Source organism: Mastigoproctus giganteus, chromosome 12 (genome assembly GCF_048544385.1).
Source record: "Mastigoproctus giganteus isolate SK-2022 chromosome 12, ASM4854438v1, whole genome shotgun sequence".
Lineage (NCBI taxonomy): Eukaryota > Metazoa > Arthropoda > Arachnida > Uropygi > Thelyphonidae > Mastigoproctus > Mastigoproctus giganteus.
Window position 1 is genome coordinate 114,736,541 of NC_143586.1, and position 16,491 is coordinate 114,753,031.

General features: G+C 39.1%; 1 protein-coding gene across 2 annotated transcripts in view; it reads right to left on the bottom strand.

The window, feature by feature from the left end:
• The window catches only part of Pex16 (peroxisomal biogenesis factor 16), a 275,960-nt gene that overhangs the window by 97,893 nt on the left and 161,576 nt on the right, over positions 1–16,491 (bottom strand). For both annotated transcript variants that reach the window (XM_090386047.1, XM_090386046.1), the window contains one exon: positions 16,250–16,405. In XM_090386047.1, coding sequence (XP_090242173.1) covers positions 16,250–16,405 — 156 coding nt within the window. The remainder of the gene's footprint in view (positions 1–16,249; positions 16,406–16,491) is intronic.

The window sequence follows — 16,491 nt, forward strand, 5'->3', positions numbered from 1 at the left end:
TTATCTGTGAAAAGATCTAAACCTCCCAAGCACTTCCTAATTCATTTCACAAATATACGTGGTCTCAAATCTAATCTCAACGATGTCCATTTCCACTTGCAGTCTGCCAAACCCCATATACTTTTTCTGACAGAATTTCAGTTATCAGTTGATTCAACTACTGCTCATCTCAGATGCCCAAATTATTCACTGTATGATTCTTTTCGCCTCAAAGGTGGTACTTGTGCATATGTCCGTTCTGATATTCCCTGTCAGAGACTTGGCAATTTGGAATCTCCTCTCTTTGATCTTCTCTGGCTTAAAGTCTCTCTACCTCATTGTGTCAAATTCATCTGTTGTCTTTACCGTTCTCCCAACTCCACTAATCACTTGGAGCTCTTTGACTTTCTCTCTTTGCAACTTGACTTTCTACAGTCCAACTTTCCTAACAGTGAGGTAATTTTCCTTGGTGATTTTAATGTACACAACTCCAGTTGGCTTCTGTTTTCTAGTCACACCGACCCAGTAGGTCGAGATGCTGAGGCTTTTGCAATTACTAATGACCTAGCACAGATTGTTCATTTATCTACAAGAATACCGGACAATCCTAATCATACAGCCAATACGCTTGATCTTTTTCTCACAAACAACCCTTCTAAGTACACGATCAAAGTGAAAGGTCCTTTAGGCACTTCAGATCACAACTTGGTGATTGTCTCTTCTCCAATGGAGCCTTTATCTCATGGCTATTCCCAACCTCATGTTGTTTGGCATTACAAGAATGCAAAATGGGATTACCTGCGAGACTTCTTTTCTTCTTTTCCTTGGTCGGATTACTATTTCAAAACTTCTGATGTCAACGTTTGCTCAGATCGTGTCAGTAAAATTATTCTTGCAGGATGGAATCCTTTATCCCACACTCCACTTTAAAATCTCGTCCTTTATCTAAATCTTGGTTTTCCGATAAATGTGCTAAGGCTGTTCAAGAGAAGAATGTTGCATATCATAATTGGCTTGTTTCTAATTCTTCAGTTTCATTTTCTGCCTACACCATAGCTCGCAACAATTGTAAAGCAGTTATTAATCAGTCCAAACTAGAGTTTGAACAGGCTAAGAGTAGAAAACTTGCTTCTTGCCCTAATGGTAACCAAGCAGTCTGGTCTCTTGCCAAAGCTATTGGCCAAAACTTCTGCCCATCTCCACTCCCACCTCTGTCCAAACCAGATGGTTCTGTTGTCACTTCAGCCAAGGATAAAGCTGACCTGCTAGCATCCCATTTTTCTTCCAGCTCATGTATTAATGATCTTGGTAAAACACCTCCCACCATTCCCAACATGCTCCATTCAATGCCTCCTGTGGTCAAAAGGATGTCAAAAGGATTTTGATGAATCTTGATGCTAAGAAAGCTCCAGGTCCTGATGGTATTTCTCCAATTGTTCTCAAAACCTGTGCTCCTGAACTTACTTCTATTTTTGCCGCCTTTTTTCACTTTCTTATTCCAAAGGTGTTTTTACTTCTGCTTGGAAATTTGCTCATATCCAGCCAGTTCCTAAAAAGGGTGACAAATCCCTCCCATCCAATTATCGTCCCATTGCAATTACTTCTACTCTTTCTAAAGTAATGGAGAAATCAATTAACTGCCAACTCTTAAACTACCTAGAAACCTTCTGTTTGATCAACGATCGCCAGTGTGGATTCCGTCAGTGACGATCCACTGGTGATATTCTGACTTATGTTACCCATTTATGGACTAATTCAATGGAAAAGTTCGGTGAAACACAAGTAGTTGCTCTTGACATCTCAAAGGCTTTTGATCGTGTTTGGCATAAAGGTCTTCTAAACAAGCTTCCATCTTATGGTTTGCCAACTGTTTTTATTAATTGGTTATCCAGTTTTCTCTCTGATCGCTCACTGAGGGTGATGGTAGATAGCTCTCTGTCTTCTAACTTCTCCACTAATGCCGGTGTCCCCAAGGTTCAGTTCTTTCCCCCACTCTTTTCCTCTTGTATATTAACGACCTTCTTCCATTGACTGGCAATCCCATCCATAGTTTTGCGATGATAGCACATTGCATTCCACTTTCCATTTTGAGAAACCTTGTACTGCTCAATCAGCTTCAACTTCTCGAAAATCTGCTACCAATTCCTTAAATGCCTATCTTCAGGTAATTCCCCAGTGGGGCAAAGACAACTTAGTTGATTTCAACCCTTCTAAAACTCAGCCTTGTCTTATATCTCGCAAAAAGGATTCTTCCGCTCCTATGCTTATCTTCAGGGACACTCCGATTTCTAGGCAAAATGATATATCTCTTTTGGGGATTACCCTGACTTATAATCTCTCTTGGCACAAGCACATTACAAATATTGCTTCCTCTGCATCTAAAAAACTTGGTTTTCTCTTTCGCTCTCAGCGTTACTTTTGTTCCAAACAGCTGTTCACTCTGTATAAATCGCAAATCCGCCCTGCCATGGAATATTGTTCTCACATCTGGGGTGGTGCCCCCCAAAACCTCTCTCAGACTTCTTGATTCCATTCAGAAGAGGGCAGTTAGGTTAATTAATGATTCATCTCTAACAGATGTCTCTCCACTCGCTTTCTCATAGACGTACTGTTTCTGCTGCATGCCTCTTCTACAGATACTTCCATGGGCACTGTTCTTCTGAATTGGCTTCTATAATTCCCGCTCTCTCTTTCAAAATAGTCCGAACACGTGCTGTCACCAGCCAAAATCCATTTACTGTCCAACTTCAAACCCACAGAACCAACTTTTCATCTTCCTCATTTATTCATTCAACTGCCGTTTTCTGGAACAACCTTCCTTCATACGTATTTCCTGAAAATTACAATTTACAGAAGTTCAAGTCCAATGTCAACGAATATCTTCTTTCGTCTTCTCAACCTCCAACCCAAGAACGGTACTAAGTACTATAGGTTCTAATATCTCTCGTGTTTGGGGGTTCACATAAAAAAAAAAAAAAAAAAAAACAGATGGCAAACCATAAGATGAAAGTTTGTTTAGAAGACCTTAATGCCAAACACAATCGAAAGTCTTTGAGATGTCAAGAGCAACTACTTGTGTTTCACCGAACCTTTCCATAAATGGGTAACATAAGCCAGAATATCACCAGTGGATCGACACTGATGGAATCCATACTGGCGATCGTTGATCAGACAGAAGGTTACTAGGTAGTTTAAGAGTTGGCATTAATGGATTTCTCCATTACTTTAGAAAGAGTAGAAGTAATTGTAATGGGGCGATAATTGGATGGGAGGGATTTGTCACCCTTTTTAGGAACTGGCTGGATATGAGCAAATTTCCAAGCAGAAGGAAAAAAACCTTTGGAAGAAGAAAGTGAAAAAAGGTGGCAAAGAATAGGAGTAAGTTCAAGAGCACAGATTTTGAGAACAATTGGAGAAATACCATCAGGACCTGGAGCTTTCTTAGTATCAAGATTTGTCAAAATCCTTCTGACATCCTTTTGACGGAAGACCACAGGAGGCATTGAACGGAGCATGTTGAGAATGGTGGGAGGTGTTTTACCAAGATCATTAATACATGAGTTGGAAGAAAAATGGGATGCTATCAGGTCAGCTTTATTCTTGGCTGAAGTGACAACAGAACCATCTGGTTTGGACAGAGGTGGGAGCAGAGATGGGCAAAAGTTTCAGCCAATAGCTTTGGCAAGAGACCAGAATGCTCGGGTACCATTAGGGCAAGAAGCAAGTTTTCTACTCTTAGGCTGTTCAACCTCTAGTTTGGAATTGTTGCGAGCTTTGGTGTAGGCAGAAAATGAAGCTGAAGAATTAGAAACAAGCCAATTACAATATGCAACATTCTTCTCTTGAACAGCCTTAGCACATTTATCGGAAAACCAAGGTTTAGATCAAGGGTTCCCAACCTCTTTTTGTTTGTGGACCCCCTGAGTCCTAACTTTACGTATGTGGACCCCCATATACGTATTTGTAATATTCCTAAATGAAATATTTATTTGTAGGTTAGTAAAAGCTAATAATTAAACAATTCCAATATAATATAAAATATGTAAATTACAAATTTTGAAAATTTTAATTGATAAAACTGAAACATATTTTTACTTGTAATGACAGAATTAGTAAAAAAAAAAAAAACTATTTCAAACAACATATATATAAATTTATACTTAAGGTTATTAAATAGGATCCCATTAAACAGGTCGTACTAATGAGATCCTTGTGGCTGATGTTTTGATATTAGCATTTTGTGATAATAGCTCCAATTTTGTGAGAGTCAGACGAAGATCACCTCTTTTTACTATATCAAGTCGATTACGATTTTTTGTTAACAACTGTGTTACACAACTAAAGCCCGATTCCACAAGATAAGATGATGGGAAAACAATGACATACATTTTAAGCTTTCTCCCATAAAAGCGGATATTTACATGCAATGTCACTATTCTTCCATACATCATGCTCTCCTTTTTTGAATAGACTTCGGACTGTCTCATTAGACGGCAATACAAGTTCCTCTTGTAAATCAATTTCAACATCAGCAACATTAACCTCAAATGGAATCAGCACCCAATCTGGGATGTTCAGTTCTAGCAGGTCCTTGAACCGAACTTGCATGTCTTAATAAATTTTTTTAAATGACCAACATACACTACACAATCATCATCTTTTAAATCACTGCTAACTGAAGCAAGGTTTGGAAACTGGTTAAACACACGGTGTGAGATATTAAGACTGTACAATTTGAGTTTTCCTAGGAATGCATTAATGGCTTCTTTGCTAGATATTAAATCACAATTATGTCCTTGCTGCAGCTTATTAAGAGAATTCAGTTTTTCAAACACATCTGAGATGTAAAATATGTCTGTTTTCATGGCAACCAACTGTTTTCCAATCTCCTTTTCGTTTAGAAATAATACAATACTGTCCCAAAGGACGACGAAGACAATTTCCTTTAGACAACCATCACACCTCTGTATGCAGTACAAGACGGTCAAATCCTTCTTCACTTTCATCACAAAATTTGCAAAAGAGACGATCTTGAAGAGCATTAGCCTTAATGAGGTTGACAGCTTTTATTACAAGAGTGAGTGGCTTCATGAAGACACTCACTCAATCTCTTCGCCACCAGATGTTGGCAGTGAATCACGCAATGTATGCAAAATACTTTTGGCAATGCATTTTTTAAATGAGTGATAAACCCTCTGTTGTTGTTATTTGGTTTTTAGGAGCATTAGCAACTAAGGCCATATTGCTCCGGGGATGCGGAAAGGTCATTCCCTGACCTTTCCGCATCCGCCGTATTTAGTGATCACAGGCTCGAACCCAGGTCTAATCAAGGAGCATGTGCTAAGCACTGCTGCTCCTGCCCACTTGGCTCAGTGGAAGGAGCGGCATCAGTAGCACAAGCCATTAAATTTTCGAGTAGAATATTTTTTTCTCTAAAATAAGATTGGACTTCCTTAAATATTGTTTCACCTTTAGTATCTGTTTTGAGGAATCTTGCAAAAAGCATTTCCTCTCTGAGTTGATTATCATCCATACATCTTACATATGCCAATAAAAGTACTTCATTGCCCATCAAAGTTGATTCATCGAGTTTCATTGCAAACTGTTTCACTCGTAATTGAGCAATAAGTTGATTTTCTACATCTTCAGACATATCATCAATGCGTCTGGATATTGTGTTATTGCTCAAAGGAAGGTTATCGGTAATTTCATGTGCATTTTTGTTTAACATTGTTGAAATTACAAGTGATATCGAAGGCAAGATGACAGTTTCACGAATGCTATGTGGCTTTCCAGATTTTGCTATTATTTTGCTGATTTCATATGATGCTAATAAACCGCTACCTTCATTGCTTGCTTGTTTACTAAAAATCTGATCCAATTTGTTTCTTCCTTGAAAATTGTCTCGTAGTTCTCGGAAATACTCCACTGATTTATTTTTCTTTTCACTGTGCCTTGTCTCCAAATGGTGATGAAGCTTACTTGGCTTCATGCTATCATTAGACAGCACAGTCATACATATAAGACACATTGGTTTTGTGATATTCTCTGGTGATTCAATAAAACCATACGATAGATATTCAGTCAAATACTGTCTTGTTTTCTTCTTTGCATGAGCCATGGGTAATCTGAAAACAATAATAATATTATTAACCTAAAATATTTAATGTTGGAAATGCTTGTAGGTACTAATGGAAATATAGTTCACTAGAACAATAACGTTCAATAACACAAACAACAGATTTCACTACGACGATGCTGATTACTCACTATAGAATGAAATGACTGCCTCTGACTGACTGACTCTTTCTAGATTAGTCGGTGCTTAAATAATTTTTCTTCTTCGAGAATTTTCTATGGAAAGAATTTTTTTTTTTGCATCATCTAAAGAAGGTTCCAGAAAATACAAGTATCTTCTAACTGCGAATTTCTGGACTTTTCTATGACATTAGTTTATTTTATTATTTTTATTTAACAAATTATTCTATTTATAATATTTTATCATGAACCCCTTAGCTCATATTATGGACCCCCAAAATATAATTTTTTTCTTGTGGACCCCTCAAAGCTTCTATGGACCCCGGGGCTGGGAAACGCTGGTTTAGATAAAGGACGAGATTTTAAAGAGGAGTGTGGGATAAAGGATTCCATTCCTGCAAGAATAATTTCACTGACACGATCTCAGCAAACGCTGACATCAGAAGTTTTGAAACAGTAATCCGACCAAGGAAAAGAAATCTCGCAGGTCATCCCATTTTGCATTCTTGTAATGCCAAACAACAAGAGGTTGGGAATAGTCATGAGATAAAGGCTCCATTGGAGAAGAGACAATCACCAAGTTGTGATCTGAAGTGCCACAAGAACTTCTCACTTTGACCGTGTACTTACAACGGTTGTTTGTGAGAAAAAGATCAAGCACGTTTGTTGGCTGTATGTCCGGGTATTCTTGTAGGTAAATGAACAGTCTGTGCAAGGTCATTAGTAATTGCAAAAGCGTCAGCATCTCGACCAGCTGGGTCAGTGTAACTAGAAAACGGAAGCCAGTATTTTGTTGTTCACCATGTAACCACTTTTCACCATTTTTCCCCCGAAATGTTTTTAAAAGAAACAATGTATTCTGAATTATAAATGGCAATGAGTTGCTTAAATAGATATATATCTGTTGAAGCAGCTCATATGTTTTTATGAGTAAATATGAGTCAGATATACAACCAAATTTGTGGCAACCAACATTACTTGCAATTTGTCTGTGAAACATTACAGTATTATGCATGAAATAAAATATTTTATGGAAGAATTATTTGTTGAATTCTATGAATAGTCATAGAGGGGATATCAAGCAGCCATACTTCATATCCCTTAATAGAAGAGATACAAAGGTTAGAAAAGTTCCTAGCCTACCACAGAAATAATAAAGTAATCTGGAAATGAACTTTTATTCAATGTACATAGTCATCCAAAATCCCTAAAATATGGACTTACATATTTTAGGAATTTTTATGCTTTTACTGAGCATATTAAATGTCTAAAATAGATTTAGTGAACTTGAGAACAGAAAAAGGTAGCATTGGATAATTACAGATTAATAATACCACCACTTTATCCTGTTTTTTACATTTTTTTTTATTACAATACTTCATTTCAAAATGAAAGAACTAATTTATTGAAGATAACGACAGCTTGCAGGCTGACTGTGAAAAATCACTTTCAATTTCTCACACTTCTTGTCATAATGAAATTAACTTCAAATGGAAGTTAATTACATTATACAGTATGTACAGACTGCATGTTAATCGATATGATTCCTGAAGCGGGTAGCTTTCCTAATTGCAGACAAAATTAAGATTTTAAAAGATATAAACAACAGTGTGTGTTCTAACAGTTCTGGATTCTTAAAGTATGCCATTAACCATTCTGAAAGCTTAGAGAATGGAAGGCAGAGTATACAGATCTTGAAAAGGTATTCTTGAAATGATTAATGATATGTGCAAAAAATGCTCCTTATAAACAGAAATATTTTACAAACTAAGGCTGAATCATTTGAGCATCGGATGAATATTGACAACTCCAGAAGTTTAAGGCTTGCCAATAGCTGTCTTTCAGAAGTGTGAGGACAAAGTGCAGCCTTTGACACTGAAGCTACAAAGAAATGGAATGAGAATCCTATAAAAAATGTTTTGCCGACATATAACCAGGACAATATCTTCAAAGCTGATGAAACTGGACTTTTTTTAAAGTTACTATCAGATAAAATGCTTGCATTTATAGGTGAGAAATGTAGTGGCAGAAAAAGACAAAACAAGGGATTATCATTTCTTAGTGGAAAAAATGCCTGGCACAGAGAAGCTTAATCAATTTCTCTCTTAATTTCTTAATTAATTTCTCTCTTAATCAATAGGAAAGCTCAGAAGCACAAATGCTTTAAAGGTTTGAAAACACTGCTGACTGAGCAATGAATGGCATTAAAAATCTGTGAAGAATGGTTCAAACAATGTATTGTTTGAATACATTGTTTGAAAACTTAGATCGCAAGATGAGGAAGGAGAAGAAAACAATTGCTGTCTGTGGACATCAAATAAATCAAAGAAAACTAATACTAGATGCTTGGTTAATAAAAATATCCTGAATATGTTTTGAGCCTGATTAAAAGATCTAACGTGGACTTACCACAAGTTTAGACAAATACACCAACATTTATCATTAAATCAGTTTAAATAAACTGATTTAATGATAAAATAATAGTGAATAGTATACTGATACAATAAACAGTTTATTGTATCAGTATACTATTCAGTATTATTTTATCATTAAATAGTTTATTGTATCAGTATACTATTCAGTATTATTTTATCATTAAATCAGTTTATTTAAATGGTTGGTGTATTTGTCTAATACTTGTGGTACGTATAACCCCAAACTTAGAGGCCTTTTTGCAGATAAAGTGGACTTGTTTCTTCAGAAGACATACTGTCCTGGAAAGGAGACTAGTTTCTGAATATCATAAAAGGAGCACTTACTCTTCTTCTAGGAGTTGGCACAAACAGATTGCAATAGGACAATAATTATTTCCACAAGTCTGAGTTTGATTTTAGGTTTATCGGCGCAAAAACAACTAAGGCTATACTGCGCCAGGAAATGATTAAAATAACAATAAAGATAAATTCTGGTAACCTTTAAAAAGGTTACCTCGTCAAATTGTTATTTTTATATATATATATAAATATATATAAGGCAGTATAAGTTTAAAAATAAATGATCCAATTTATACATGTGTGTATATATTAATAGCTTGTAAAAACTTAAAAACTGCTGACAAGTAGTCGTTGTCTGATAAAATCTGACTGAGTGTATACGGCTCAGTCAGATGAGTAAAAGCGGTAAAATATATATTGCGAACATGGGTAAAATTAACGCAATCTATTAAAATATGCTTTATTGATAAAATGGTGTCGCAAGACTCGCACATAGGAGGGTCATCCGCCCTCAGCAGAAAAGAATGTGTCAAATGACTATGTCCTATGCGGAGTCGAGCAAGAACAACTTCCTCGCTCCGATTCCTGCGCAGACTAGACTGCCATGTTTCTATTACAGGCTTTATTTGGTATAATTTATTTGTTCTCTGTCTGTGCCATAGTTCTTGCCATTGGGAATATATCTTGTTGCGTATTATTTGCCTGTAGTCTGTATAGGGGACTGACAGGCAACGATTATGAGTGGGTGTTGCTGATTTGGCTGCAGCGTCAGCCAAATCATTTCCCTTTATCCCAATGTGGCTAGGAATCCAGCAGAAGCGGATATCAAACTTGTATTCATGAAGAGAATGTATCTTCTGCTGAACCCGACAAAGAACTGGATGAGAATTGTGTCTCAGAGATAATAAAGCCTGTAATACACTCAAAAGAGTCAGAATATATTACTGACCTTTGGAATTGACAAGTTCGAATGTGATCCAAGGCTAGCTCTATAGCATACAGCTCTGCAGTGTATATGCTGGATTCAGGAGGAATCTGCTGAGATATTATAGTGTCTGGAAAGACAGCAGCAGATCCTACGCACGATTCAGACTTCGAGCCGTCTGTGTAAATGGGCAGGAAGTCTGAGTGCTCAGCTTGGTGTGCAGAGTAGAGCTGCTGGTAGACAGATGATGAGGTCTCAGACTTTACCCATTTTTTAAGGGAAAAGTCGCACGGTGGGGGATGAGCATGCCAGGGTGGAGGAATTTCTTTTCGTGTTTGTGCAACCTTGTCTACCATGATGTTCTCTCTGAGTAGCTCTTGGACACGAATGCCAAAAGGTCGGTTGGCAGTCTTATGGGTATTGTACAAGTTTTCCCAACGTGGCTCAAAAACGGATGTCCACGTAGGATGGTCTGGCAGGGATTTCAACTTTAAAGCATAGTTTAAAGACAACTGCTTATGTCGAAGGGATAATGATGGTTCGTTTGCTTCGACGTATAAGCTCTGGACAGGAGATGTGCGATATGCTCCAGTAGCGATACGGATGGCCTGATGATGGACAGGGTCAAGCCATCGAAGGGCACTGTCTCTGGCTGAGGAGCGTACCTGGACCCCGTAGTCTAATTTGGGTCGTACAAGTGCACAGTAAAGCCGTAGTAGGGTGCATCGATCTGCTCCCCAACGTGTGGAGAATATTTAGTCCCCTCGTGCATTTTGTACGAAGTTGACGAATATGTTCGAGAAAGGTCAACTTTTTTATCAAACACAAGTCCCAAGAATTTTGTGTCTGACACTACTGGAATAACATTTTGTCAGAGCCTTAATTCAGGTTCAGGATGAAGATTACGCTTGCGACAAAAGTGTACGCAAACAGTCTTCTCCGGCGAGAACCTGAAGCCATTAGCAAGTGCCCAGGAATTAAGGCGATCAATGGCTTTCTGCAGTTGTCTTTCAATAACCCTCATGTTGCATGACTGGCAAAATATGCTAAAGTCATCAACATAGAGGGCATAGTTTACAGTTGGAGGAAGTTGTTCTGTGATGGAATCGACTTTGATGGCAAAAAGCGTGACACTTAATACTGATCCTTGTGGTACTCCCTCCTCTTGGCTGAAGGAACGAGAGAGTGAGGATCCCACACAAACTTGGAGAGATCGATTGGCTAAAAAGTTTTTAATAAAAATGGGGAGTTGCCCCCTAAGGCCAAGGCTATGCAGATCTTTTAAGATGCCAAATTTCCAAGTTGTGTCATACGCTTTCTCCATGTCAAAGAACACCGACACCAAGTGTTCGCGTTTTAGGAAAGCATCCCGGATGGATGCTTCAAATCTAATAAGATGGTCCAAAGTGGACCGGTTTCTTCGGAAGCCGCACTGGATGTTGGAGAGAAGGTCATTTGATTCGAGATACCATATTAAACGAGAATTAACCATTCTCTCCAGGATTTTGCACAGACAGCTAGTCAGAGCAATAGGACGATAATTGGTGGTGACTTTTGGATCCTTTCCTGGCTTAGGAAAGGCAAGAACGATTGCCTTTCGCCAGGAGTCCGGAAACTGCCCTTCAATAAAGATTCTGTTATACAGAAGGAGCAGACAATCCATAGATTTTGGTGAAAGATGTTTAATCATTTCATAATGGATGCCATCTGATCCAACAGCACTTGCTTTGGAAAGAGTGAGGGCTCTTTTCAGTTCCTCTATAGTGAATGCCCCGTTGTAGGGATAGAGGCCCTTGGACTTAAAATTAAGTGCTTGTTTTTCTAATTTATGTTTCAGGACCAGGAACTCTGGGGAATACGAGGATGTTGCGGAGATGTTAGAGAATGTTTCCCCAAGAGCATTGGCTATTGCAGTTGGGTCTGCAATAGTGCATCCATTATAATCTAGGATTGAAGAAGGGTGGGATGTATATTTTCCCTTCATTTTCCGGATTTTATCCCAGACTACCTTAGAGTTAGTAGACTGGTTAATTGATGATATAAAACGGATCCACGATTCCTTTTGACTCTGACGATGGATGTAGCGTGCTTTGGCTCGTGCACGTTTGAAGGCTATAAGGTTTTTCGTGGTAGGATATCGGCGAAATATCCCCCACGCTTTGTTTTGAGCCTTTTTTGCTGTTGTGCATTGTAAATTCCACCAAGGTTTGAGAAATGGTGGAAACCGGGCAGATGTTTTTGGGACAGCATTAGCAGCTGCTTGGACAATGATTTCTGTGATGTACTTTACTGCGTCATTGATAGGCTCCCGACTGACTGTACTGAGGTCAAAATTTGCCTGATGTTGGAAGGCATACCAGTCACCCTAATCAAACTTCCACCGTGATAACCTAAAAGGAAGACATGGTCTCCCACTGTGTAACAAGGTTATCACGGGGAAGTGATCACTTCCGTATGGATTCTCCTCCACTTCCCAAGTGAGTGAAGGGAGTAGAGAAGGGGAGCAGATAGAGAGATCAATGGCAGAAAAAGTACGGGTAGGCATGTGGAAGAAGGTGTTTGTTCCAGTATTTAGAAGGGAAAGGTCATTGTCATTGAACATACACTCTATGACGCGTCCCCTTCTGTTGATGTTAGCACTACCCCACAGGGTATTGCTCCACTCAATATGTCCATTCATATCCCCGAGAAGTAAGGTGGAGGCAACTGAGTTACAAGATCATCAAGGACTTCCTGAGTTAGTAGACTGGTTAATAGATGATGTAAAACGGATCCACGATTCCTTTTGACTCTGACGACGGATGTAGCGTGCCAACAAGGAAAGCCACTCCTCCATGAGCAGAGCCATCCGCAATTCTATCCTTTCGAAAAATTGTGATGTTGTGCATGGTGGGATCATCATTTGCCTTTAGATATGTCTCCTGCAAGCAAAAGCAAACTGGCTCGTGCTTTTGCAGGAGGGCCTTGATGTCATCAATATTTCACTGGAATCCACGACAATTCCACTGTAGGAATTTAGCCATTATTTTGGCTTGGTGGGTCCATCAGGCGGCTTCCGAGGTGCTGAGGGCTTACTTTTATCATTCTTGGGTTTATCTTTTTTGGGGAAGAATGGACGCTGTCCCGTGTCCATTTCTTCCTCCGTAAAGAGTTCCAAGACTGAATCTTTGGGTACCTCCTTCTGCTCGACATCCGTGTTCTTGGGTAGTAGGGGAGACTTCCCCTTTCTTATTCTTTTCTTTCATAATTACCTTTGTTACTTGTGGGGCATTAGGAGGTACTGATATAGGAGTAGCAGCTGATTGGTTTTTCTGTGCAGGTTTTTGAGAACTTAAGAGATAACGCGCGATGAGAGTGAAAGACTGCTTTGGAGGAATGGTCATGTCTGTCTGAGTTCCGGCGGAACATCTCCCTGCGACCTTCTGGGCGTAGGTAGGTTTGTTGATATTCAGGGGTTTGACCGATTTCCTTGCCTCCTGGTATGATATATTTAGCTCTGCCTTCAGCCGTTGAATTTCTTTTTCTTCTTTCCACCTCTGGCATGCTCGTGAGTAGGCCGGGTGTTCGCCTTCACAGTTAATACAGGTGGGTTTTGCGGCTGAACATGCTGTTGTTTCGTGGTCCTTTGCACCGCATCGAGCGCATGCAAGGACTCCATGGCAGGCCATTTGAGAATGTCCATACTTCTGGCATTTAAAACACCGTAAAGGGTTCGGAATGTATGGATGCACTGAACAATTGATGTATCCAGCTTTAATCTCGTCAGGAGGTTTAGGAGAGTTAAAAGTCAGGATAAGGCTCCTGGTTTTAACAATTTTACCATCCCTTCGCGCAGTAATTCTCTTGACGGCATTAACTCCCTGTGGTTTTAATTCGGAGCAGATTTCCTCCTCGGTTACGTCAAGAAGGTCCCACTCCGAAATGACACCTCTCGATGAATTGAGTGTTCTGTGTGGTGTCACTGTTATGGGTATTCCACCGATTGATGTTACTCGGAGGAGATGTTCTGATTGCCTGTCATTTTTAGTTTCAATTAAAAGGTCTCCAGAACGAAGCCTCTTAACTGATTTGGGTGAACCTGCTAACCCATCTAACCTTTTTTGAATAAAAAAGGGCGACATTTTACTGATCGGTGTTTCATTGGTAGAATGCATGATTAAGAACCTTGGGACAGGCCCTGATGGTAATTCGGTTCGCTGCCTCTTTTTAGCAATAATGCTATCAGTGTCTTTGTCATTGTTTTCAGATAGGGACCGGGTTGGGGCCCCTGAAGAAATATGTGTATCAGGATTCACGAAGTTTTGAAGTGGTTCAGTGCCCGGGCTCCCCACCCACCACGGAGCCCAAAGGGACGCCCACTACCCGGCATGCAATAAATGCGCTCGGGAGTGAAACGCCAGGGTACCCAGACACTATACCCGCACCGCCGCCAGCCTGAATCCTGTCCCTTGGACCATGAGGGTAGGGGCGTGGCATTGACACGGTTAACCCTCGCAGGCGAGCCTACTAGCCGATTGATTCTAGTCGGGCCTTCCAGGACCACCCGTCTTGTCGAAGCAGGGGCCAAAGTGGTGTATTGAAGCTGGGCCCCTCAACCACCAGGATCCCCCTTTCCGAATTTCCACGGGTCGCAGCGCACGGCAAACATGCCGGATTCCATTGATGTAAGCCTGGAACCTGGGCTGTGGGCGATGGATCCCAGTGATGCTAGTCTGGAAGTCCAGCAGCGTCACTGGGAGGTCCCCTCACCATGTACAGGTGCCCACGTCAAGGGGTTATTTCCGCAAACAGTTTGTTGGAGTAACAAGACAATAATTATTTGCATAAACAGCTTGTCAGAGCAATAGGACGATAATTATTTGGATTTTTATGATCCTTTCCTGGCTATGGGAAGGCAAGAACAACTGCTTTCCTCCAATAATACAGAAATTCTCTTCCAAGAAAAGTTCTACTAAACAAGATTAGATGACCATATGGTGTTTGAAAGGTGATTTATCATTTCATAGTGAATGTCATTTGGTCGTGTTGCACTTGCTCGTGAGAGAATGAGTGTTGTGCTTAACTCTTCTTGTGCAAAGGGTTTCTTCTATGGCTCAAGCCCTTTTGAAGAGAAGTTTAATGCATATTTCTTGCTTTTCTCTTTCACAGCCAAGAACTGTGGGGAGAACGATGTTATTGCAGAGATTTTTGCAAATGTTTCCCCTTGAGTATTTGTAATTTAACTAAAACAAAAATTGGATCTGCAATTAGACATCCACTGTGCTCTAGGATCACTAAAGGCATGGTAGGTATTTTCCCTTCATTTTTCAGATCTTATCCCAGACTACTTTTGAGCTAGCAACCCGGGATGACTATATGTATTTCTTTAGACTTTAACTGATAACTAGATTTAACACAGGCCTCACCCACCGCAGCATCTATTAAATCAAGTTTTTACTGCATTACTCTAAAAATTTGTTATATGCATATAAATGTTTTAATTTATTACTGTTTATTTTATTTTCACAAAAGAAATGTATTGTAGGCAATAAACTCTTCAAATACTCCTAGTATACTACATTTCTATAATGTTTATTTGAGTGAGAAATTTTAATAAGTGAAAAATGAATGTGTGGCACTAGAGAAGGAACTGTGAGCGGCATCAGTCATATTTTTCTATAAAGTTCAAAGAGATACACAGTCAGCGTCAAGCTAGGTGTATCGCAAAACAGAATATAAAAGTTTTTCTTTTAAGATGTCCTGCCACGAGGAGCTACGAATTTTAATTTTCCTGCCACATGACAAAGCTGACAGACATATTTTGCAGTGATGTGGGTAGAACGAGCCCCGAGTCTTCACATAATGCTCATCTTTAGTAATAAACATAGTAACAAAGACATGCCATGTGCACAGTGTCATAAGAATTGGGAGTAGTACATGTTTGTAAGATTATCCCACAAAGCCAATCTTGAATATTTTTGTAGAGTTTTGAGAGAGAGAAAGAAACACCCTTTTCTTTCAGGATACAAATTATATGATGATCTAATGTGCAAACTTCCCTTTCAGTTCTTATCAGCTCTGATAAAACTGAAAGGGAAATCATAATGTAAGGCTGGTTTATCTTAAATTTTATACATAAAATAGTTATCCAAATTAATAAATTCATTGTTATATGCACTTTTAGTGTACACTCCACACTTCAAATTAGCTACATGATAAAGAATTTTCTCATCTCCCAAGTTAATAATTTCACTTATATCATCTCTACATAAAATAATTCATCCTTCAGAAGTGGTCACATTAGAATTCTATCAAATATTAATGGCAAAAGGGATTCAACTAGCCTAAGTTGAAATATACAAGTAAGAAACAGTAATATTAGGTTTATGGATACAGTGTGCAAGTGGTCGTAATACATGTAGTACTTCAGCAGCCAGTCTCTCGTTTTTTAACGGTGTAGATAGAAAGTGAATTTTTGGCCTACTGTTATTGGCATCATTCTCTACATGAGGAATGGGAACTTTCCACGTTCTTCTTGTCAGTGGTGGAGCTATAGGAAATCAAGTAATATGGTAAATTTTGGCCCCAAATCTGACAGAAAATTTTTAGAATTGATTCGATTAATAAATTTCAAAG